We start from the raw sequence: 27,460 nt of genomic DNA, 5'->3' as shown, positions 1-27,460 counted from the left end.
TGAACAAGTATCATTGGTCCTGATTCACTTACAATAAAAACTTATACTAAATATTAGCAGGTCTTATTTCCTAGTAATATATATCAAACGTTGTGTTAAAGCGTGCAAACAGTCTGAAAGGGTTTAAAGTGAATGTGTCCGGCTGTCGTGGTCATATTTTTATCAGTTCATTAAAATATTCCATTGTGAAACAAGATGACCAGGAGTAACGAGCGCAACAGCAAGGAAGCGAACGGTAGTACCAACCTCGTGGAAGAGACCGTCACGAGGATCCTGAATGAGACTCTCAGCTCGGATAAGTTTCTGGACAGAATTAGGAGGATATCGGAGCGAGTGACCACACTTGTCGTTAAGGAATTAGAGAAATCTCTCCAGTTCAATGCTGAACTTGTAGCGGATTTAAAGAACAAACTTGAGTGTCGGGACAAGGAAATCCAGGCACTTAGGTCAGAATTCGAAGCTAGAAGCGACACTCTCAAACAATATAGTAGGAGAAATAACCTTAGAATCTTTGGAGTGCAGGAGAGCTCACAAGAAAATACTGACGGACTTGCTGTAGACTTCTTCAGAGATATAGGCGTGAATATAAACATCAATGATATTGATAGAAGTCACCGTGTTGGGCCTAAATTAGTATGGAAAACTTGGCCTATCATTGTCAAGTTTACTTCCTATCGTACACGACAAGAAGTATTCCGTAACAAAAGGAGACTAAAGGGCACTCATGTTACCATCGGCGAAGATCTCACGTCCGCTAGACTCTCCACACTGAAGGCCGCCATTCACCGTTTCCATGTAGCCAACTGTTGGATTGCAGACGGTGATATCATCATTAAGAAACCTAATGGGGGCAAAGTGCGCATTAACCGGCTGTGTGACTTACCGGAGGATAGAGATAGCAACTAAATGGACAATTCACTTGACTGTTCTGATCTCTATTTGTTATATTTCATTTTATTTAAATACCACCATAGTTTAATTTAATTAGGTTAGCTCACTGTAGTTATATTTTCTCATTCATATAATGATTAATTTTTCATAAGGTGGCAACGAGAACTAATGGGTTACTCTCCTCTGACAGTACCGGACATTCCTTCCCAGCCACAATCCCTTTCAAGGCCTCACTCACCCCTCCACTCTCCACAAACAGAACACGACCTTGTGACAACTGTCCACTGACCCCTTCTGGAATTACCCCCCTTCCTTCTCACTCAACTAGAGACCTGCTCCTTGCTAAAGTTTCTTCTTTCCCTAAAGGTCTCCATATAGCTCATCTAAATGTACATTCATTATCTGCCCATTTCCACGAACTTAAAGAACTTGTCCTGGACGTATTTGATGTTTGCCTTCTCACTGAAACCTGGCTTCATGATCTGATCCCTTCGAAGACTTTCAACATACCTGGCTACTGTTTACTTCGGAACGTCAGAGCTGAAAAGAGGGGAGGAGGTGTAGCAGCTATAGTCAAAACCAGTTTAAAGCCTAGGATAATTGCATGTTCAGATAGCGAATACAATAGACGACCGGAGTTCCTGCTCTTGGAAATAATCGTAGCCCATCAGAAAGGTGCTGTCTGTGTGGTGTACAAGTCACCTGCGATTGGACATTTGGAGGACGTAGAGAATGCATTGTTACGCGTACTCCCGCAATATGAACATGTAATTGTCATGGGAGACTAACACAGACACCGGAAACAACAATGCCGAATGTCAGCAGCTTTTAAGCATGACTACATCTTGCGATATGAGCATTTTGCAAACACTCCCTACTCACCACACCGCCACGTCACACACGACAATCGACTTAATGGTTGTCAAGAATACAGGCGAAGTACTACAACACGGAGAGACAATTGTCTGTACCAGGAATTTCAGCTCATGACCTAATATACATATCCTACTCCTTAAAGACCTGAAAGACAAAACCAAGGACTATTACATTCAGAAATCTCTCTAAAATTGACTACAGTATGTTCACTGAAGACGCACTAGATGTACCATGGCACCATATACTGACATTTGACGACATTGACATTGAAGTAAACATATTTAACGAATATGACAGCGCTTTTTGATCGACACGCCCCGCCGAAAACAGTACGGGTAACGCGAGCCCCAACACCATGGCTAAACTTAGAGCTAAAGGAGTTAATGGCAAGACGAGATGCCGCACATAGAAAGTTTAAGCGACAACTGACACAAGACAATTTTGACACATTTAAACGGCTACGAAATAAAACATCGCAGGCAGTACGCAACGCTAGAATTAGAAATGCACATACCCTGCTAAAACAAAATACTAGATCTTCTATGGCTTGGAAAGAACTAAGACACATGGGAATAGGTAAACAGAGACGATCATCCTATTGACATATCCCTGGACTCCCTCAATACATATTTTAACACTCCCAGACATACCATTGACAGAGAAAGGAAACATAGAACACTATACAGCAATTACAACTCCCCTGCACCTGACAGAGAAAAATTCTACTTTTCACATGTGACACCCTCGCAAGTTAAACAAGCCGTATTTAGAATAAAATCGAAGTCCAAAAGGATAGACAACATAGAAATAGAACTTATTAAGACAATAATTGACATAATTTTACCTACTATAACTCACATATTTAACCACTCACTAATGACTGGCACATATCCCTCCTTATGGAAAGCTGCCGTTGTCATCCCGCTCGCTAAAAAATCACCGCCTGAAGACGTAACTGACTATAGACCTGTGAGCATATTATCGGTCCTTTCAAAAGCCCTAGAATTCATTGTACACCAACAAGTCTCCCAACTACTTGCAAATACACAATATTCTTGACGAACACCAGTCTGGTTTTCGACGTTACCACAGCACTAGTACTGCACTACTTAAGGTTACAGACGACATTCGCAATGCGATGGACAAAAGACAAGTTACCATACTAGCTCTTCTTGACTTCTCTAAAGCTTTTGACTCTGTTGACAGACACACTACTTTCCAAACTATTTAAACTTCAGTTCTCGACAAACAGTCTTCAGTGGATGAATTCATACCTCCGCGGTCGTCTGCAGTGTGTAAGAAATAACAATAATGAATATTCACCCTGGCGATCCGTAGAGGTTGTTGTTCCACAGGGGTCTGTCCTAGGACCGCTTCTATTTTCTGTGTATATCAATGATATTACGTTGTCGGTAAACAGCTGCAGACACCACATGTACGCTGATTATATACAGTTATACTTGCACTGTAACCGGAAAGACTAACCGATGAAATTAAAAATTTCAATCGAGACTTACAAGAAATCTGTACCTGGACTGAGATTAAATAACATAAAATCTCAAGCCCTATACTAATTTCACATCCTCCGCTTTGTTCAAAAACTATAAGCGAATTCGCTTTACCAAAACTCTCACCCATTGATTTCAGTGAATCTGTCAAAGATCTCGGTGTTATGATAGACGAGCATCTTTCTTGGAAACAGCAGGTTACCAGCATCTCCAGGAAAGTATTTGCGACACTTAACTCGCTTAGAAGTTTCCGCAACATATTTTCTCGAGTATTAAAGGAACGCCTCATTTGCACTCTGGTATTACCTCATTTCGACTACTGTGACGCCGTGTACGACGACCTGACTGCTGCTCTTAACGACAAACTACAACGCGCGCAAAACGCCATTCTTCGCTATATATGTGACCTACATTACTTTGACCATGTTGCACCTGCCTACGATGAACTCGGTTGGCTAAAACTCAAACAGCGCCGTAATCTTCATGCTTTGTGCCTTCTTCGTCGAATACTCTCCTCATGCTCACCTTCTTACTTGTACAGTCAATTTCGCCACCTCTCATCCAATCACAGTTTTGGAACACTGTCAAAATCTGATACACTCCTATCTATTCCACCTCACCGCACCACATGATACACACTCATTTGTTATTTCTTCGGCACGACAATGGAATGCACTATCCGTCTCTGTCAGAGGAACCTCAACTTTGTCACCGCTACCTACTAAGTAATGCTATGGAAATATTGTAGATTTAGCCTTCCTCAAACTATAGACTTTATATAATCCCACTGTTATTACCAAGGATAATAGAAAGTAGGTAATCATGTGATAATTGTGTAAATAATCATATTCATCATCATCATCATTCTCTTATTTTTTCCTATTTTTATTTTTATTTTTTATCTTAATATTGTATTGTTTAGTAGTTGCAAGATGTTTCAATTGTGTGTTTATTTCAATTTTGCACATGTAAAAACTATATTTTCTGGTTAGATGGAAGAGAGGGCCTAAGGGCCTTAATCTTGCCAGACAAAATAAATCTATTGTATTGTATTGTATTGTTTATATTGTACCCTTATTTTAGACTACAGTGGTACTTTACAACGGAAAAATTAAATGTATCCTCCTAATTCAATACAAAACATAATTTCATCATTAGATGGAGCAGTAAAATTCAAACATGTTTCGACTCGTTTGAGCCATCTTCAGTGGAATAAGGGGGTTAAAGTAATTACATAATACAAGCTAAAAGTGTGCTAAAAACGTAATGAAGGAAAAAGGAAAAGACATGACTGAAATAAAAACATTAACAATATACAATATTTACATCACTAGATGGAGCAATAAATAACTCGCTGAGACAAATTCAGTGAAAAAAAGGTTCATATAAAACATGATTGAGTCCAAAAGTGTGCTAAAACTAAGAAGAAAGGAAAATAAATGATACAGGCAGAAACAAAACAATAAGTGCTAATGGTGAGGTTGTGGATCTCTTAGTCTAAAAATTTTAGTTTGATAACAATTCAAAAACAAGACGAAATCACTGTTGAAAATGATGTAGAAACACCATCACCCTCCTAGCCATTCATATCCCATCGTCACTATAAGACCTGTCTGTGTCGGTGCGACGTTCAGCAAATAGCAAAAAGAAAAAATAAATCATAGGTCTTAGAGTGGCTGACAATACGGAACCAGCAAAGAGCTATTGAGGGTCCTGGAAATGCCTAAGGTCGGGCTTTTAATCGCTAATCCCCACCTATTGGGGGAGGGTATGAGCTCGTTTGTAGGTTAAGTGGTGCTCAGTCTAGTTAACAGTTTCTAGCATTTAACATGAAAATATCAAAGCATAAATAGTTTTCTGTGAAAGATAAGGCAAACATTGAGTGTAGACTTTCTCAAGCACACATGGTATAATATGTACAATGTTACATATTACAGAGTTATTTGCTCTTCAAATATTTTTATACTTTGCTTTTTTATGCAATATTATGTCAGGCTGATTTATTATTGTTTACAGTTTAAGATTTTAAATATATCTAATCCAATATTGTAAAGCAGGTAATCTGTATAGGTAGATCGGAACACAGTTGTGTAATCAAATTATTTGTACTCCACCATTAAAGAGGAAGTTAATGATGTCAAGTCCAGTCAAATTAAAACATTCTTAAGGTATGAGAGAAGGATTGTAATTGGATGCTGTTTGCAGTTGCAATTTGAACATTTTCAGTTAGTCTGTATTCAAGTGAGTCATGTAAAGTGATTTGAGTTAGAAAAGGATCTGAGATGTGTGCTACAGGAAGTGGACAGTTATTCTCATTTAGCCAGAGAGCTTATTTTGTTTTGATTATCTTATTGTCTTCGGCTGGTAGCGTTGCAGTATTTTGTGCTGTTGTAGTCATGGGTTTGAACACTGTCTTCCTGTGCGAGGGAACATTTTTCACAATTTCAGTTGCCAAACAAGTCAACATTTCTATATTATCAATGCAGCTTCAAGTAATTTTACGGTTAAATATGCATACAGAGTAACGACTATAAATTTTCAGGCAGTGGGAGACCTATTTTAAGATTTTAAACATCAGGAAGACTACATGTTTGTAAAAAAGTTTTATAAGTAGGTTAAATGGACCAAATTTTAATTTATTGTACTTAGAAGTTAAGATGTATTCAGGTATATTAGTGTACATTGGATTCGATGGTGAAGTTTAGCAGTAAAATTATAATTTCCACAAGGATCAACACGAACTATAAACAAAACGTAAGATTGTTAGATTGGAATGTAAGTAGTTTTTATAAACATGTCATATAGACTATGGCTTAATTATATCAATCATATACACAGGTACATTAATATATACTGTATTAGTACTGATAAGGACTTCTAGATTCATACAAGTCTTTATGAAGTTCAGACTACATACTGAAGTCTGTACATTTAATTTTCATCAAATGTGAGGTGCCCTTTTGCTCAGTTTTTCTAACGTATGCTAATTTGTATTTTAAGTTTACCTATAAGTTTATCTACAAAGCTGAAGAAGGCCCAATGAAAGGGGCTGAAACTTGTACTGAATAAAAGAATTCTTTTTAATAGGATGTGTGTTGATTAGGAGGAGCAATCTTTTCAGTTTTCACCTGAAAACCTGACAGGGCTCTTTAAAGGCAGTTTCAGAATCTGGCAAGAGATGACAGCATTAGGCACTCTTGATATACAGCAGCTGTCTGGCTTTTATGCATGGCACTATGCAGTAGTGGTGAAGCCATTATGGTGAAAATTGGAGCACCAAGAAGTATTGATTTGTAATAGAATATCTGCTGTTCAAATGAAATCCTAATTGTTTTCTCCACTAAATAAATGTCTAAAGCGACAAATTCTTCTGTATGAACTTTTGTTTATGTAGCTTTCAGTAATTCTGATGTTATAAAATACTGGGGACTTCGAAGACCCGTCAGGTACCAGAGATAAGAAAAAGTGGTTGAGGTTATGTCTGTAAGTTGCTAACTGCATTTAATTAGTATCCACGAGTTATTTAACAGACTATTCATGGTAAAAAGCATTAATGCCAATGGCAAATTATTATTTAGCTTTATTTCAGCAGTTGAGTATATGTACACTTCCTGACAAGAAGAAGAAAAAAAAAAATTGAAGCACTCAGAAGGGGAGGAGGAAACAAAATGAAAATTAATGTATTGAGAGGGTGAGTGATTTTATTTCAGTGATTACAAAATACACAAATTTACAAAGAATTTGGCATTACGAGCCCACGTATCGCGTTACATTCCCTCTGGCCTGGATGCATGCACTGATTCGATTGGGAAAGATGTCATAAAGCTGTTGTATTCTCTCCTGAGGCAAGCTGGCCAACAACTGTTGTAACGGGTCCTTGATATCCTGGATGTTCGAGCTGGTCCCACGAGTTCTATCGGGGACAGATCTGGGCATCTTGCTGACCACGGGAGTACCTCAACATCATGCATACAGTTCATAGAGACACGTGGCATGTGTGGGCGAGCATTGTCCTGTTGAAAAGTGATACCACGCTGCCATATGAAAGGTAACACAACAGGACGCAGGAGACTAGCTTCTAATGAAACAGTTTGCAAGGAAATGGGACCAATGATGAGTACAATCGGGAAGAAACAAATCTCATTCTTGGGCCATTACTCGGGACACCAGTAAACACGATTATCAGGAGTATTATGGAAAAATCATTGAACAGTAAGAGCAACATTAGGTGAATTACAGAAATCTAGGAAAATAGGAGGGAACTACAAATTACAGTAGAAGATTGAAGAAACAAAACAGTCAAATTCAAGAAACTCATAAACAAACCAGACTATAAATCAAGATCAAAAGATGGACAATGGCATGGGCAGTTACAGAGAAAGAAAGTTAATATCTGAGAGAGAGAAGAAATACTGTGCTAACAGAAACTGAAAAACCCGTTTTATAAAATTGACTAAAGGGGCCTAATGAAGACCATAAAATGTAAATAATATAAATCAATCAATACTGATCTGCATTTAGGGCAGTCGCCCAGGTGGCAGATTTCCTATCTGTTGCTTTCCTAGCCTTTTCCTAAACGATTTCAAAGAAATTGGAAATTTATTGAATGTCTCCCTTGGCAAGTTACTCCAATCCCTAACTCCAGTACCTAGAAATGAATATTTGCCCCAGTTTGTCCTCTTGAATTCCAACGTTATCTTCATATTGTGATCTTTCCTACTTTTATAAACGCCATTCAAACTCGTTCGTGTACTAATGTCATTCCACGCCATCTCTCCGCTGACAGCTCGGAACATACCACTTAGTCGAGCAGCTCTTCTTCTTTCTCTCAATTCTTCCCAACCCAAACTTACTATAATCTATCAGCTTCTTGTCCGTATTGATGAATTAAGAATGCAAGTATGAAGAATGAGATTTCCACTTAATCAATATTTTATTACAAAATGTTTGAAGTTATCTACATTGAAACAGTACTGGTTTCGACCTGTAAAAGGGTCATCATCAGCTGTTGGTGAACCTGCTTAATAGCGATAGTACGTAAAACATTACTAAAACTAATTTAACAAGAATGCCTTATTCTAATATAATATTACTTAAGATATATACATATGGTACAATATGGGGCTTAGACTCATTGGAGTTCCATTCAAAAATCTGTGCTGTTGCCAACATTATGTCAAACAATATACATATATACATATGGTGCAATAAAGGGCTTGGCTTGCTGGAGTCCCTTGAATGCCACACACTCCAAAAATTGTATAACAGAGGTTGAAAATACAGTTCCTATAAAATAGAGGATCACTGAGGTTTCGGTGTTACGTTGAAACGTCTTTGCAGCATGTCGGCACTGAGACCAACCGTTGTGAATACACAATCAAGGTGCTATGTTGGGCCGCAATTTTGCGGGGAGCGTAATCGACTGAGGTTCTGTAGCTTGTTCATTCTTATTGTATGATGTTGCTGATAAATACTAATTTCCAGGTTCCTTGTTGAGGCATGTCATGCTATGGATGAAGTTTTGAAATTAAAGAAAGGTTGATAGAGTCCCCTCTTCACACTTGCATTTGTGCTCAGGTAAATTCAAAATCTGAGAAAGAAAAAGGAAGTGGAAATAGAATAACTGATAGAGAGTGCCTGCATTCAACCCAAACTTTGTAATATTTTTATAATGCTACTCTTTTGTCGGAAATCACCCAGAACAAATCGAGCTGCTTTTCTTTGGATTTTTTCCAGTTCTTGAATCGGGTAATCCTGGTGAGGGTCCCATACACTGGAACCATACTCTAGTTGGGGTCTTACCAGAGACTTATATGCCCTCTCCTTTACATCCTTACTACAACCCCTAAACACCCTCATAACCATGTGCAGAGATCTGTACCCTTTATTTACAATTCCATTTATGTGATTACCCCTGTTCCGAGGTTATCTGTGGAACAGCAGAGGTGAAAGAAGGTGCTGGGAAATTAAAGTTAATTTAAAATTTAACAAAGGTTATATTTTCTTTTCAAGATCAAGAAATAACAAGTATGACAGGTACTCAGTAGCATATCAACAAATTAAGAATGTACAATTGCAATTTCTTAATGGATTTAGGCTTCGAGCCCCCAGACACGCAATCCTTGAGCAATGAGCCCAACTTTACATATGAACAACATTCAACAAAGGGGCAGAAAACCCCAACCATGCCAAGGAGCACTAGCTCCCAATTACCCAGTAAAGCCTGCTCGAGGCACACAGAAACCAAATTTAAGAAAGAGCAACCCGCTCTCAAAGTTCAAGCCAATTCAAAGGCCACACCAAACTCCACCTTCAAGTTGCCCTCCAGGCACACAAGAACAGGGGTAAAAATACCCAACCTACTGAGGCCTATTCACTAAAGAAACAGGACAATTACGTGGCCCCAAAATACCAACTTGAATGGAGGCGTAACTTGCACTCCTAACACACCTTTTTAAAACCTATTTGGATCTTAGGCTGCTTATGCAAGGGCTAATCCCATACTTCGGAGGTGACACGATAGGAAAATTTATTACATTATGAAGCGGAGAAAAACAGTTATGAAAATGTAGTCACCTCAAAAACAATATGAGAGGGAGCTCGAGAGGGTTAGGCACTCTCTATCCCAATTTGTAGTTAAAGAGACGGAATTTATACCAAGTGTCTTTTACATTTTAAAGGAAGGTTACATGATAAAAGTTTCGAACCTGCCCCGAGGGTTAAACTGCTGAGCTAGCAAGAAATGAAGTTATTAAAAGGTCATTACCTTATGGATGAACTGCTGCCCGAAGAAAGAGGCGCTTCCCGCCCCCTGCTACATAATCACACAAGGAAAGATATTACTGAAGTGGCCCGGAGACCAGAAAATCAGCAGTTTAAATACCCTCGTGGAACATTCGAGACCTTTCAAGAATGAGAACCCACACCCCCCTCAACTTTATTGGCTAGGATCAAGCAACATATCCATATCGGAGAAGACATACGTTATTGGTCAGAAATTAATTAGAGAAAATCGGGATTGGCTAAATTCAAAACAAGCGGAAAGAGAAGGGTTATACTGCCAACCCAAAAAATGACTGAAAGAAATTTAACAAAGAACAAACTTATGAACACAAAATTTCTCAAAAAACAGTTCCTTCACTTCGCACCAGGGTGCACAATTGTAGTTCTTTAGTAGTGCCATCTAGAAGAGAATGTTCACACTTCTCACTACAGAGAAAACAAATATAAATCGAAAAAGACACAGTTCAGAACTCTTCAAAATTTAGAATAGCGACATCTTCTGAGAAACTTTAGAATTAACATGGTTGTTGAAGTTCAGGCTTCCTCCAGTAGAGGAGTTTCAACTGGCGCAATGTTTGAATTAGCGGCGCTGAGGTGTACCGCCCGGTATAACCCCAATGAAGATCTTTCCTTATATTAACACCTAGATACTTACAATGATCCCCAAAAGGAACTTTCACCCCATCAACGCAGTAATTAAAACAGAGGACTTTTCCTATTCGTGAATCTCGCAACCTGACTTTTAACCCCGTTTATCAGCATACCATTGCCTGCTGTCCATCTCACAACATTTTCGAGGTCACATTGCAGTTGTTCACAATCTTGTAACTTATTTATCGTTCTATAGAGAATAACATCATCCGAAAAAATCCTTACCTCCGATTCCACTCCTTTACTCATATCATTTATAAATATAAGAAAACATAAAGGTCCGATAATACTGCCTTGAGGAATTCCCCTCATAATTATTACAGGGTCAGATAAAGTTTCACCTAATCTAATTTTTTGAGATCTGAAAATGAAAACCTACAACCTGGTTGTCCAGTCTTTGACCGGGTCAGGGATGTAATGAATGAACCATATATAGGCTGTTGTTACAATGGGGTCGCCACTCTCAAAGGGGGTGATTATTTATGACTGATAAATGCGATGAAATGATATTGGAGAGTGCTGCTGGAATGAATGATGACAAGGAAAACCGGAGTACCCGGAGAAAAACCTGTCCCGCCTCCGCTTTGTCCAGCACAAATCTCACATGGAGGGACCGGAATTTGAACCACGGTATCCAGCGGTGAGAGGCCGACGCGCTGCCGTCTGAGCCACGGAGGCTCTTCTCTGAGATCTTTCTAGAAATATAGCAACCCATTCAGTCACTCTTTTGTCTAGTCCAATTGCACTCATTTTTGCCAGTAGTCTCCCATGATCCACCCTATCAAATGCTTTAGACAGGTCAATTGCGATACAGTCCATTTGACCTCCAGAATCCAAGATACCTGCTATATCTTGCTGGAATCCTACAAGTTGAGCTTCAGTGGAATAACCTTTCCTAAAACCAAACTGCCTTCTATCGAACCAGTTATTAATTTCACAAACATGTCTAATACAATCAGAAAGAATGCCGTCCTAAAGCTTACATACAATGCACGTCAAACTTACTGGCCTGTAATTTTCAGCTTTATGTCTATCACCCTTTCCTTTATACACAGGGCTTACTATAGCAACTCGCCATGCATCTGGTATAGCTCCTCCGACCAAACAATAATCAAATAAGTACTTCAGATATGGTACTATATCCCAACACATTGTCTTTAGTATATCCCCAGAAATATGATCAATTCCAGCTGCTTTTCTAGTTTTCATCTTTTGTATCTTATTGTAAATGTCTTTATCATATGTAAATTTTAATACTTCTTTGGCCTTAGTCTCCTCCTCTATCTCGACATTATCCTTGTAACCAACAATCTTTACATATTGCTGATTGAATACTTCTGCCTTTTGAAGATCCTCACATACACACTCCCCTTGTTCATTAATTATTCCTGGAATGTCCTTCTTGGAACCTGTTTCTGCCTTAAAATTCCTAAACATACCCTTCCATTTTTCACTAAAATTTGTATGACCACCAATTATGCTTGCCATCATGTTATCCTTAGCTGCCTTCTTTGCTAGATTCAATTTTCTTGTTAGTTCCTTCAGTTTCGCCTTACTTCCACAGCCATTTCTAACTCTATTTCTTTCCAGTCTGCTCCTCCTTCTTAGTCTCTTTCTCTATTATAATAAGGTGGGTCTTTACCATTCCTTACCACCCTTAAAGGTACAAACCTGTTTTCGCATTCCTCAACAATTTCTTTAAATCCGTCCCAGAGTCTGTTTACATTTTTATTTACCGTTTTCCACTGATCATAGTTACTTTTTAGAAACTGCCTCATGCCTGCTTTATCAGCCATATGGTACTGCCTAATAGTCCTACTTTTAAGACGTTCCTTTCTATCACATTTATTTTTAACTACCACAAAAAACAGCTTCATGATCACTAATACCATCTATTACTTCAGTTTCCCTATAGAGCTCATCTGGTGAGCTCATGTGGTTTTATCAGCACCACATCCAGGATATTTTTCCCTCTGGTTGGTTCTTTCACTTTCTGTATCAGCTGTCCTTCCCATGTTAACTTATTTGCCATATTGACCTATGCGGCTGAAACCTGGACAGTGACAAGTAGGGCGGAGAGTAGAATTCAAGCCAGTGAAATGAAATTGCTAGCAATATGTTAGGAAAGACAGGCTGAGAAACAAAGATGTGAGAAAGGAGGCCAGAATGGAAGGCCTAATAAAGAAAATTGTTAGGGGTAAAATAGGGTTTGGACATGTAAAGAGGATGGAGGAGGAAAGAATAACAAAACAGTTTGAGGGAAAGAGTGTGTCTGGGACAAAATGTTAGAAGAGGAATGGTTTAAGGATGATGATGATTCAAATCCATGTGGAGAAAAGAAAAACATTAACTAATATGGCTGATATCAACAGACGTCTTACACCAATTCTGATCAAATTTAACAAGTGACCTAGTTTAGAAAGTTTAAAATTCACATGAATAATTTTTACACTCCCAATATGGAGACAGGAACCCAGAAGGAGAAAGTCTTCTAGATCTATGTGTAAGGAATGGCTTGAGAATAAACAACAGTTGGTTTCAGAAGCAGCTAAGTCATAAACTAACAAGATACAGTTGGAATGGAGATACTAAAACTCTGATAGATTATTTTATATCTGACAATGAAGCAGGAAAGACCATATGTGATGTCAGAGTTATACCAAGTGAAAGCCTGGACAGTGACCACAGACTTCTCCTCGCAACAATAAAGCACATTGAAATTTATAGACCTCAGAAATACAGGAAACCAAAAATTAAGACATGGGAGCTAAAGAAGACAGAGAAACAAGTTGAATACACAAAAAAAAGTGATAAATTACCATCAGATGCATTACAAGAAGGCAACATCAAGTGGACTAGATTCAAAGAAAGCATTGTCGGTGCTTCATTAGAAGTTTGTGGTAAAACTAATAGCAAAATGAAGGGAAAAGAAACTCCTTGGTGGAATGATCGTGTGAAGATTGCTGTGAAAGTGAAAAATGAAACCAAGAAAGCCAGAGACAAAGAAGTGCAAAAAGGAAGTCAAAGGAACGAATCTAGAGTAAACGAACTGCAGCAGAAATACAGAGATCAGAAGTTAAAATGCTGTACGAAGACTGCTGCAGTTGCGTACAGATAGGAAACGGTAATTCTGATTGGTTCCAAACCACTAAAGGAGTGCAACAAGGCAGTACCCTTTCACGATTACTTTTTATCACTGTCATGGATGAAGTCATGAAAGAAATTAAGCAGAAGAACAATATGGACATCAATGCATTTGCAGATGATGTAGTAATTTGGGGAAATACAGAGAAGGAAGTCCAAGAGAGGCTGAACACCTGGAATGAACATTTGAAAGCACACGGATTAACAATAAATAAATCGAAAACTGTTACTATGTCTGTCAACAGGCAGAAGAAGAAAGGAAAAATAATGCTGGAAGGTACACAACTGGAAACAGTAGACCAATATAAATATCTTAGGTGCATCATTTCAAGTGATAACAGAATACAGCATGAGATTAACAACCGCATTCAAAAATCAGCTCAGTTTTACCATCAAGTTCGGAACCTCCTATGGAACGAACAAGTTCCCTTAAGATCAAAGCAAATTCTATTCCAATCATACTTCACCCCCATAATAACATATGGCCTAGAAACCTGCACAACAACCCAACAAGTGGACAGCAAACTACAAGCCGCAGAAATGAAGTTCCTACGAACTGTGGTACAGAAGACAAAAAGGGACAGGGTAAGGAATGAAAGAATAAGGGAGCAAGCTGGTGTGTACCCATCCCTGAATGAAAAAGTGACAAGGGCCCGTTTGAAATGGTTTGGCCATGTCAAATGAATGGATGATGGAAGGACAGCAAAACAATGGCTACACACAGTCGTGGTCGGAAAACGACCGGTAGGAAGACCTAGGAAGAGGTGGCTGGACCAAGTGAAAGAGGACATAGGAACAAGAGGAATCAGCTGGGATGTCGTCTTGAGAGAAGAGTGGTACATGGACAGACAGAAGTTGAGAGTGCTCGTAAACCACACCCGGGCAACTGGAGTGGAAAACTGATGATGATTAGGATTTGTATGTACCAATGCATTACGATATACTAGAAAAATACAATTTTAGTGTTTTTCCTCATCGGTGTACCTGGTTAATAGTTTTTTCTGTGTGGTAGATTTCAAAACAGTGTTCTAGATGTAATGGATCCTTATACTTTTTACACTGATACGCTGTCTGTAATCTTTTCCCTTTTACTGAACAAACTTTATATTCCCTGGATGTCCTAGCTTTTGAAATTGCCAGTATTTTTTCAACAAAACGTGCCCAGAATTTGGCCTGCAGATGCATGGACACTGCAGTTGTTGATCTTCCAACAGTGGATCGTACTGGGAGCTGAAGGGATTGCAACAGTTGTTCAGTCAAATTATTTCTGACCTGTGTGATGTGTATATTTGTCTTTGTGATTTCACTCAGAGCTGTCTTCGGATTTGCATTGTTTTTTTTTTTTTTTTGTCTTTGTGCAACAATTTTCTCATTCAGGTTTCTCGTCTGATCATACATTTTTTCTATCCTTCCATTTCATATACAACACACCCTCCATTGCATGAGGAGAAAGAGAGCTCCCTTTTCTTTAGTTTGTGATAGTGCATATATCACACCCTTCCAGTGTATTCAGAACTGAGCTATATTATTGTCATTATTCAAATTATTCTTATTCTTATTATTATTATTATTCATTTGTATAATTATTGTTAATATTTTAAGCTGGAAGTTCTCCAAATGTGATATAAGTAATTTTTGTACAAACAGATGGGAAAACAGGTCTATTTACAACTCTGAAACTTTGCGTGAGTCATGTGGAACTGCCCAGAGTCTGTTGTTATTGTCTTGGGACCCGGAAGTGGTTCAGGGCGTGGTCTTGGTACGGCAAGTGGATCTTCCACTCATGATTGGATGGCCAGGATCAATCTAGATGTATCATGTGAGAGTAGGGGGAAGCTGTGGTATGTTTAGACACATTAGGAAACGGTGGAATGGACTTGACTTCAAACTTTGGTGGAGATACTTGACTTAAAACAGCAGGAGTGAGGAAGTAACGTTTGTGGAATGTGGTGTTATTATGTTTGTGAAACATGGTTGACCTACAAACTGTGGACTGCTTAGGCACTTGGTATTTTATCACTTGTGGTGGCTTGGTGTCTTATGTTGGTGAGATCTAGGGGGTTCTGTATTTCAGACTTTCCATAATTTGTTCTGGAACAACAGCGTGTGTTGCTCGAGTGAATGTATCTTTAAACCAAGTGTTAGTCAGTAAACAGTGTTATAAAGGTACGGTATCTGTGTAATACAAGTGCCAATAACGAGAATATGCAAGTTGTGATGATACACAGACAGTGTAGGGTATTTATCCAATATGTATATGCTTTGTAATGAACTTTCTCGGGCTGACTGCAAATGGTAGCTTGTCCTCGCTTTTCGTTTCCTATTGTTTTGGTTGTTGTTGGATATTTATATAAATATGGAGTCTTCCAGCAGTATTTTGTGAGTGTATTTTATATACATTCTGGTGTGTTGATGAGATGCTCATGCACGGATATTAAAATCAGTGGAGTTATTGATCAACCTATGTGTAGTTCTTACCTATTTAATAGTTTTCAGAAAGTTAAGTAAGGCATAAAGCACTCATACTACGGACATTTTGATTAATTATTTTTATTAATTTATTTTATTTCAATGATTTTATTAATTTATTTAAGTTATTTATGTATAATATTACAATTGACGCCCAAGCTGGAAGACTCCATATCCAGCAGCAACAACAAAAACAGTGGGAAACGAAAAGCGAGGACCAAGATACCATTTGCAGTCAGCCTGATGAAAATTCATTACAAAGCATATGCATATGGATAAATACCTTTCACTGTCTCTGTGTATCAACACAACTTGCATATTCTCATTTATTTTTATTCATATTTGATTATTTTAATCATATTATTTACTGTTATTATTTGCATATATTACAAGTTTGACTTGCTTTTAGTTGCTTATATATGTCTTTCATATTTTGTCTTAGAGTTCCTCCTGCATACAACTTCCTTTTGAATAGTTTGTGAAACAAATGGAGGGAAATGTACCAGTTGTCCATGTAAATTTCCCTTCCTTCCCCATAGAAATCGGAACACATTTCCAACACAATTCTTTCACTGACAAGAAATTTAGACAATCCCAAGGGAATGTTTTCCTCTTTTCCAGCGTAGATATGGAAGTCCAACAATATTCAGAATTACAGTCAAATTTTTATGCCAAGATGAGCCCTTTTTCAAGGATTGAACTGAAGAATGAAATTGTCCCACCAAATGCCATCAAATATTCATCAATGCCAATTTCCCTGCCTGAAAAAAAAACGATAGTTTTGTAATGGTTTCGAACCTGTCTCTAGACATCATTTCACCAGAAATGGGGCAATATAAAATTATTCTACTGCTCCAATAATCATTGAGGTTAGTTTTTTTGTGACATAATGATTGGGGAAAACTGGGCTTTCATTTCATCTACGGATTCATCTACCCACTTGTTACAAGAACCCTACCAGCCATGACTGCATCACGAGCCTACTTGTTCTTTTCATTTACGATATTTTCCCAGAAACCATTATCCAAAATCTGACTAAACACGTCCAATTGTGCAGGAGATTCAGACAGCTGTCTGGAAATTAGTGGATTGATTCCCGACTTACCAGTGAAGTTAATTTTTTTGGGAGTATTTGGATCAACTGTCCAAGTCGAGCCACACGGTATATCTTCATTCTCACACACACGCACGCACATATAACACCCCATCTTCCTCACTACTTGAACTTTCATCAAAATCTTTAATTCCAGATTCCTTGTTATTCACTTGACTATATTTCATTCACCAAATCTGTAAACTCCTCACATTACACAAACATTTTGTTTCTATTATGCCTGGACGCCGCCATTGCCACAATATAAACATAAACAAGACTGCTGCTGCTTCTTCAGAAATGCTTTCACGGAATGTAAATTATCGATGGAACACAATTGATTTCAAGCAACAAACATACACAGGCTTCAGTTTACTTGTATAAAGTAACATAACAGTGCTGTTTATAGGAACAAGAAATATGTTGAGAATGCTGGACGGGCGCTGCCAGTCTTTCGACATAATAATGGGAAGTTGTGGATGGGCAGTGCCAATTGTTAAGCATAGTTATACTAAAATTTCAACTTGTGGATGATCAGGAAATATAATCTATGAACTCATCAATAATTATGATTTAATGTGCATCAGACAGATATATATTCCTTAACATTTCTATACGTCGGCAAGTTTATTATGAAGAGTGTAAGGCAAGAGAGTTCTGCATTTGTGTCATATTAAAATGATATTTTAGTTAAGGTGGTGGATGACATATTTTCAAGAACATTTTATGTCCTGTATCTCTCAGGTGATCAGATTGAAAAGTAATTTGCTTTTTTTTTTTTTCCGTTATATCTTCTATTACTACGAACAGCTGTTGATATGTGTGTAATCTGTTAACTCAATTTTAGCGTCTTTGTTCTGTTGTAGTTCTTGCTGGTGCGTTATTGGAGCAGGCTGAGCAACTATTGGATAAAGGTATCCATCCAATCCGCATAGCTGATGGCTTTGAACTGGCTGCAGCATGTGCTGTGAAGCATTTGGAGAAAATTTCCGATAGTTTTCCAGTGAACCCTACTGACTTGGAGCCTCTCATTCAGACTGCTATGACTACATTAGGCTCCAAAATGTAAGTTTTCTCTTAAGTAACTATAGTTAATGTTTTGTGAGGGCTGGGTTGAATATTTCAGATTGTAGAGTGCAGGCCTTCTGAGCTCAAGTTGGTGGATTTGATCTCGGCTCAGTCCAGTGCTATTCGAAGGTGCTCAAATACGTCGGCCTCATGCCGATAGATTTACTATCACATCAATGAACTCCTGTGGGACAAAATTCTTGCACTTCGGATTCTCCAAAGCTGTAAAAGTAGTTGCTGGAACTTAAAACTAATAACGTTGTTTTGTCGGAAATCCTATGTCCAACTAAGCAGTTCAGAGTGAGAGTAGAGGTTTGTTCTGTTGCACTAGTTATTCATTTGAAGCATGAGAAATCAAAAAAGAACATCCAGGTCTGTTCATGCAATAGAGCCGAAAGCTTTCCTATCAGAACAGGAGTTAGACAGGGTGATGGTCTCTCCTGCATTCTCTTCAACTGTGTCCTGGAAAAGATCATTAGGGAATGAACGATGCTACCACCGGGAGCTGGACTGAAGCTTAGGTACAAGAGAGACAACCTCATTGTCCCGTGCCTAGCCTTTGCCGATGACCTCATTCTACTGGCAAACAATATAGAGGAGGCTACCTACAACTTAGTCTTTATAGTGTAGCGGTTAAGACTGGTCTGAAGATCAGCTTCCAAAAGACTGAATTTATGACCAATATCAAGGAGGCCCCTTCTACAATTCCTCTTACAGACGCTACCATATGAAAAGTACCTGCAGTTAAGTACTTGGGAGAATGGATCTCCATGAATCGGAGCGAGAACCTAGCCATAGATGGCTGATGTACCAAGTTTGAAAGGGCTTATCACTCGTGTCGTATCTGTTCATCTAAGTGCCTCTCCAAGAACCTCAAACTCAGACATTTCAACACGGTCGTCAAACCATCTGTTCTGTATGCTTCCAAGTGCCTTGTAATGGCCAGGAAAGGCCCACTCAGAAAGCTGGAGTTCAAAGAGAGGAAGATGCTGAGGAGGATATTAGGACCCATCAGAGAGGAAGGAGGCATTTACAGAATCCGCCATAATGATCAACTGTATGAACACCAGGAGGACATCGTCACGTGCATAAGGAAAAGGCGCCTGACCTTTTATAGACACTTGGCCTGTCTGGATTCCGAAAGACTCACCAACAGGATATTCACAGTAACAGGAAGAGGCAAGGCTTCTAAGAACAAATGGATCACATCAGTTAAGTTGGATATGGAACAACTAGGTATCCCACTGGGACAAACTCATGACCGAATACTGTTCCGTCAAGTCGTCCGACACAGTGTTTTCCTAATGTCCCGTACCAGTAAGAAGATTACAGGAACTAAGTGAACAGAGGAGAGAAAGCTGGCTCATAGTCAGCAAATGGAGTATTGGAAGAAGAAGAAGAAGAAAGCAACAACTTTACCGAAGAGTAGATACGAGCCTCGTGGTCCTCAGTAGGCCTAAACGACAAAGAAGAAGAAATATATCAGAATAATGGAACGTCCCAAATTAATCACATTTATTGTTTGCCATTTTCTAGGTGAGCTTGGTTGGGGCTAGTAACAATTCCTCTCTATTTTCTGTGTCTTTATTTTCTTACCCTCGGTGTTGCAACTTTCAGATGTTTGAAATAATAATACTTTATTAATAGTAATACCATTTTACATAACAGTGGAGAAGAATAAACAAAACAAAACACACTAAAAAAGAAAGTTCAATGGAGTATAAGTAGAAAAATATGTACAGATATATACACAGGTTATATTACAAGTAAGCACAGGAAAGTAGTAGTCAATTCTGGAGATTATGTAAGTGATTTCTAAATGTTGACAATGATCAGTTAAATATATCAATATCCACTTTGTTTAGAGATCTTGACATTCGTTCAATTGGCCCATTGAATGCATAGTTAGTTCTATGCCAATTTATAGACAATGTATTCTTGAACCTTGTGCGTCCGTCTGGTACATGTACGTTAATTTTTGCAAGGAGTTGGGGACAATTCACCAAGGAATGAAGCAATTTAAAAATGAAGAGTGTATCCAATAATTCATGGCGTTGTGACAGGCTATGCAGATTTAAGGACTGTTGTAGGGATGTATAATCAACATCATCATATGAGAATCCTGCTCTAAATGAATATAAACGAAGAAATTTATGTTGTGCTGAATCGAATCTATGGATAGAGGTCTGATGAGAAGGGTTCCAAGCAGGTGTACAGTATTCTAAAATGGGGTGTACCATAGACACATACAGCAATCGATAGGTAGCTAAGTTTGAAAATTCTCTAGAATATCTAGTAATGCAACACTATCTTTGAAATGCTTTCTTACAAATATTTTCAATATGTTCGTTAAACGATAGGTTATAACTAGGGCCCGGATTAAAAAAAAATGCATATGCAGATGCATATTTTGAACGTTAGTGCATATTTCGAGCATTAGTGCATATACAGACATATTTTTCTCTCATGTGTGATCGATTATCTAAGATTTCTGAACGAAATTAAAAATCTAATGAATTCCGTATGTTGTACATCCCTTGGTAACATAAGCCTTTCCCGATCAAGGAAAAAGCTTTCATTGTCGCAATACAAGCAGGTAGACAGATAATGAAGCTTTTCAAAATACCTATTTCCTTCTTTCTGACATTCCTCCTTTCTCCTTACAGTAGCCTTAAATAAGTGCGTTCATCTGTTAACTTCGTCTGCTGCAGTGTTTCACCAGATTATACTGAAAAATGCCTGAAGATTTTATCAGAAGAATGTTCCGAGTAGTCAGTCCCAGTGTTCAAGTATTACCCACTTACATCTGTCGACGTAGAACGAACATTTTCAGCATATAAATTGATTCTGTCGACAAAAGGAAGTTATTGACTCCTGAAAACTTTGAAAAAGTGTTGAAACTTACTGACATGCATAATTTTGCTAGGAATTAAACATGTTTATTAATTTAACATTGAGTTATAATTAAATAATTCGTCTGGTTAGTGTATTTTGTTTTATTTTTAGTGCATATTTTCATGCATATTTACAACATTTTAAATGCATATGAGAATGCATATTTTCAGAGTTTTTAGTGCATATAAATCCGGGCCCTATTTATAACTGAATAAAACACCAAGGTCATTAACTTGTAAAACAGGAGTTAGAATGGTGTTATTACTAAATTTGTACTGAAATGATATTTTATTCTTGTTTTTAAAAAACAATATTATTTAACATTTCTCATGATTAAGTTTCAACCCATTTTGAATACGGTACTTTTCCAGGTGATGTAAATCTTCTTGAAGTTTTAAACAATCAAGTGGACAATTAATTTGCATAAATTTTTTTTGCATCATCAGCAAACAAAAGCAATTCAGAATTCTTAAGTATATTTTTAATGTCATTTATGTAGAGAGTTAAAAGGGTGCAAGGTGAGACCCTTGAGGAACTCCACTGGTAGCAATGATAGGCGCAGAAAAATGATTCCTTATTTTAACAATCTGCAGGCGATTTTTAAGATACGATTCAAACCATGAGAGGAGGGGCCCATTAATTCCGTAGCCTGTTAGTTTTTGCAGCAAGATATCGTGGTCGACAGTGTCAAAGCTTTTGAGAAGTCTGTACAAATGCAGTCCACTTGGGAGTGGTTCTCTATTGCATCCAAGAGGAACTGATAGAATAAAAGAAGATTGCTACAGGTTGACCGTCCTGAAAAGAATCCACGTTGCTAATCAATGATGATGTTTCTAAAGAGAGGTATGATTTTGTCAAGAATTATTGAGTCAAAAATTTAGGAAATACGAGAAGAAATTGTAACTGGTCTATATTGTTTTATGTAGTTTTATCACCATTTTTGAAAACTGGACTAACAACTCCTTTCTTCCATTCCGCTGGAAAAACGCCTTGGTTAAATGATAAGTTGAACAGATAAGAGTGCTTCACATGAAATAAGTGAGCAGTACTTGAGCAGGTAAGTTGAAACACAATCAGTCTTACAGTTTTCTTTAATTTCATAGATATCAGCTTATTGTAAATTTGTCTTACTAATGTTTATAACTGATAGATTGACAGAGAAAGGATAATCATATGACATACTACTAACTTACTATTCTGATGAGAGGAATAAACAGATGAAAAGTGGTTAGCAAAAAGATTGACAATATTTTCTCCAGTATTTGCTGTAACTTCATTAAGATACATTGTTGAAGGAATATTATTACATGACCTTTTAAAACTTAGATATTGCCAGAATTTCTGTGAATTGGAAGTAATACTTCATTCACAGTTGGAGACATACATTGTACAGCAAGATTTAGATTCAGACTTGCATTCATTTATTAATTTTGAGAAATGCTGATAATCACTATTGAGACCTGATATTTTGTATCGCTTGTCTGCTTTCTTCTTTTCAATAATCATTGACTTCAATTTATGATTAAACCTCTTTGGGAATTTGGGAGTCTTAAAATTCCATATACTGAGCTCGATAGCTGCAGTCGCTTAAGTGCAGCCAGTATCCAGTATTCGGGAGATAGTGGGTTCGAACTCCACTGTCGGCAACTCTGAGGACTGTTTTCCATGGTTTCCCATTTTCACACCAGGCAAAAGCTGGGGCTGTACCTTAATTAAGGCCACGGCCGCGTCCTTCCCACTCCTAGCCCTTTCCTGTCCCATCGTCGCCATAAGACCTATCTGTGTCGGCGCGACGTGAAGCAACTTGAAAAAAAAAAGCATTAAAAAAAATCCGTATAGGGATGTAAAGTTCCATGCCATAATGTAGTACTGAATAGGTTTCTACTGCTTTATCAATTGATAGATTTTGCAACATCACCTTCCAGCTGAACTGTGACAGATCCATTATAGTCACCACTAAGAAAGTCAAAATAAAAACTATCAGCAGGCAAGGAATTGCATAGCTCATTCATAGGTAAATAAATCTCTAATGCTGGGTGGTGTCTGTCGAGGGGGAAAATGCTTTCAATACTAGATTTTACTTCAATGGAACTGGAGTTACTGAAAACCGAATCAAGTAACTGATTAAGAAAATTAGGGATAGCATTAAACTGTTTTAAACATAGATAAGTGTCTATAACTAAACTGGACTGCATAGTGTGGTTTTCTACTGACATTTACTATCCAATTAAGATGTGGTAGATTGTAGTCGCCAACAATGAGCAATAAATAGTTGTCGAGTATTGACATAATTTTTTTCAACAGCACTGCAATGTTTGAAATATTTTTGGACAGGAGACTTGGGTGGAATGTATACAGCACCAATGATTAATTTTGTGGTGTTAAAAGTCAGGGACACAAACAACTGTTCAACTGTGTTAATCCACGGTATCAGGGTAGATTTCTTGCTAATACAGATCATTACTTGGGAGCGGATTTTTATGTGCTAAAAATGTGAAAAATATTTATTTTTTATGTGATGAAAAACCTTAAAATATGTGATAAAAATTGAAATTATTTTCCTTTAAATATCACATAACTACTCGCGCTCAAGAAATAAATAAGTATAATGTTTTGTATTGGAATAGGGTGCTACCAAAAGGGCTCCTTAAGGCAAAATGGTGTCTGTGTATGGAAACGTGCTGTATGGTATATTAATTTTTGATATGCCAGAGTAGATATTATGAATGGTTATTTTTTTAAAGGTAATGTTTTGTTTAAATATGGCAAAAGCAACCTATCATCTTTGAAAAAATAGTACCAGTTCGTACTCACCCATCACACGCTGTAATATTAGTTGCTAGAAGTAGTCTCAGATTTGCAGTGAACAACAAAAGTCATCTCCAAATTGTCCATCACAAATGCATGCCGATTATCTCTAAAGAACGCCTTATACTGCGAAAACGATCACTCCACATCACAGGAAGTCAGACGAGCGTAGTTAAAGAGAGGAATGTCACCAACAATAACGCCATCAATTTAGCCAGCATGAGCACCCTCTAATACACTAGAAATTTGGCACATTGTTTGAAATCCTCTGTTTTTCCTGAACAAATTTTGATATTTGACCTTTAACAGTCCCTGTACCTGCGAAGCCGGGAGTGAATCTAATTTATTTTCAACAGCGCACACTTCCTTCACTGTTTCGGACAACAGGTTAGTGGATTTTTCAAGTATGTCTATAGTTTTACACAAGAAGCTTAGATTGGCAGATATAAACGCCAAATCATTTTTCAAAGAGCTGTCTTTTAGTGTCTCTTGAAGATTCTCAATTGACGACGCGTCGTTTTTATCTAGCACGTTCACAACGGATGCAAAACTTTCGAAATTGTCTGCGTAGTATACCACAGCGCTAAGCCAGGTACCCCACCACGTAACAATAGGCAGAAGAGGAAGCGCAAGATCCGGGTTTTTCTCTTTAAAGAGATCGATTCTTGAGGGTGCTTTTACGAAGACCTTTTTGCCATTAGACGCTAATTTATCCACTCGAGGATACTGAGCCCGCACAGTTTCACATAACCTGTGTAGAGCATGAACAACACAAGTTACGTGTATCATTTTCGGAAAGCTCACAGAAAGGCCTTCGGCTGCCTTTTTCATGTAAGCTGCACTGTCAGTAAGGAAAAGCAATACATGGTCGTATTTTATACCTTTTGGCCAAAGTAAGTGCATGGCTTCATTGAATAACCTAGCTACAGTGACATGGTTTGCAGCAAGCATTTCTTTACACGCTAGCAAATAAGAACGTTCGCAAGCAGTTTTGTCATTCTTCAACACACCAACTACATTTCCTACTTTTCTGCCACTTGAATCAGTGGTTTCGTCAATGCTCACCCACAGTTTTTCGCCATCACATACTGCCCGAATTCTCTGTAAAGTTTCTTCGTAACATTTTGGGAGATAGTTTTTCCTTAATGTGGATTCGTCTGGAGGCTCAAAATTAATGTTCTTTGTTAGGAAATTTCTCAGTCCCGGATTATTTATTTTACCAAGAGGAATGTCGGCGCAAACAAATGCTCAGCACACATCTAAATAATACTGGGAATATTTAGATGGGCCTGCATTTGAAGTAGCTGGTTCAGCTATTAGTAATTGTTGCGAACGCACACGCGAACCAGCCGCAGTATGCTTATTTCCAGACAAATGCTGGATTACTTGAGAACGCTGATCTGCACGTACTGTTTTACCACACGGTTGAGAAAATAATACTTTTCCATCGGTAGTGAAAATGCTTTTAAATTCCACTACATATTGTTGAAGACGTGACCTTGTACTCGACTTCACTTTTGGCATTATTTTGCAGGTTACGACACACGCATTTACGGTGAATCACTGTTTCAATAAAAAGAATAGCAGCGTACACTGAAGGCAATATTTCTTATAAATCCATACAAAATCACACAACCACGGGAATGATATATGGACCCGAACAGCTAACCTTACTCTTAGGAGTGATGAAATTCCACTACCTAATGGTGGGGCAATATTCATCCGAGTTTCCCATGTCGTAACGGAATTACGTCACCTTATCTCTCCGTGATTGCCTTTCGCTGATATTCTATAAACAAAATCCGAGAGGGTTGACTCTTAAAGAGTTGGAATGACATCATGCAAAGGAAACATCTTGTGCAGCAAATCAAATCGCTGTCTAAATGTAACGACGTAGCCAGTGACCAGCAAGTTTTAGAACTTATGGAGGGAAGTCCATAAATAGCCGAAACATTCAGATACATTATGTTAAATACAACAATACCGTAATCGTAAAATGAAAATATGAGCATTGTTTTATAACACAGAAGCATTTTAAATTTTATTGATCAACAAATATTGCCGATTTATGTGCTTATTATAGATTTTCTTAAAATATGTATTTACATTTAAAAAATGTGAAAATGTGTTTTTATGTGAAATAAGATTCAGTTTTTACACTTGGGGATGCACAATAGGAATAATGAACTTCGTAATTTGCGTTAAAACTTACGCAAAAAAAATATGTAATTACATAAAAATCCGCTCCCTAATCATTACACCCCTATGGGATGCCTTCATACTCGTTAAAAAAGACCTATCACATCTGAAAATTGAATACGTTTCGAGTCAGAGGTCCACATCACTAATTTCATCATTTAAGTTTGTTTCGGTTAATACCATGAAGTCATAGTCAGCTAAACATGAAGAAATTTTAAGTTTAGTTAGTTTGCTTCAAAGTCCATTTACTTTTTGATAGTATCTTCTAGTGTTCAACTAACCTTTTTATTGATGTCTTTGGTACTTTCTTAGTATTGTGTATCTGACCTCTGTGAAATGATTCCGTATCTACATTTTGTATTATATTCCTGATATGTTATACTTTCTAAATTATTTTCTGTATCACTTAAGTTTTTGCCATTAGGATTAGCATCCCCCCTTATTTTCTTAATTTCCCCAAGAACATTCTACTAGATATTCTAGTGAGAAGTTTACCAAACTTGAGGTTCCTTTTCTGTTAAGGTGTAGCCCATCTTTTCTAAAATCACTACCTCTAAGCCAACTATTAGCATCGACAAAAAGGACATCTCCATTACGGCTTAACCAGTCAAGAGTGGAGTTTACAGCATCTATATAGTGATAATCAACATCATGCCGATATAAAACGCCACCGAGACAAAGCTTTGCTGCTGGAAACCTCCTTTTTATCGCAGTAATAAGCCTATTAGTTTCGGCCATTATGTCACTAGGTGTTGAAGGTCATTTGTGCCAATGTGAACTATCAGGGCTTCAGGATTTTCTTCAATACTGTCACTGTTTACATGTTCTTAAAGTTGACCCACTCGTATGCCTGGATAGCAGTACGCAATTCCCTCTTCAACTTCGGGTCCAACATTTATCATAGAGTTCCCCACTGTTAATGTACGGGCTTGTTTATGTACCGGTTGCCGACAGGATTTTTTTTGTCTTTTTGACACTGCAGCTTAGTCTTCTATGTTTGCCTCATGATCATTAGATTCTAACACTTGAAAACTGTTTTGTATCACTAAATTATTATTTACAGAATCTTTAAATA

At 37.8% G+C, this 27,460-nt stretch overlaps 1 protein-coding gene across 1 annotated transcript in view; it reads left to right on the top strand.

Annotated features, from left to right (window-relative positions):
- The window catches only part of CCT5 (chaperonin containing TCP1 subunit 5), a 205,039-nt gene that overhangs the window by 43,211 nt on the left and 134,368 nt on the right, over nucleotides 1–27,460 (top strand). The window contains exon 3 of the mRNA XM_067147554.2: nucleotides 18,282–18,480. Coding sequence (XP_067003655.1) covers nucleotides 18,282–18,480 — 199 coding nt within the window. The remainder of the gene's footprint in view (nucleotides 1–18,281; nucleotides 18,481–27,460) is intronic.

The sequence above is a fragment of the Anabrus simplex genome, chromosome 5 (assembly GCF_040414725.1).
Source record: "Anabrus simplex isolate iqAnaSimp1 chromosome 5, ASM4041472v1, whole genome shotgun sequence".
In the NCBI taxonomy this organism is placed as follows: domain Eukaryota; kingdom Metazoa; phylum Arthropoda; class Insecta; order Orthoptera; family Tettigoniidae; genus Anabrus; species Anabrus simplex.
The sequence above is the reverse complement of the archived record's forward strand: the minus strand, read 5'-3'. Positions and strand labels throughout refer to the sequence as shown.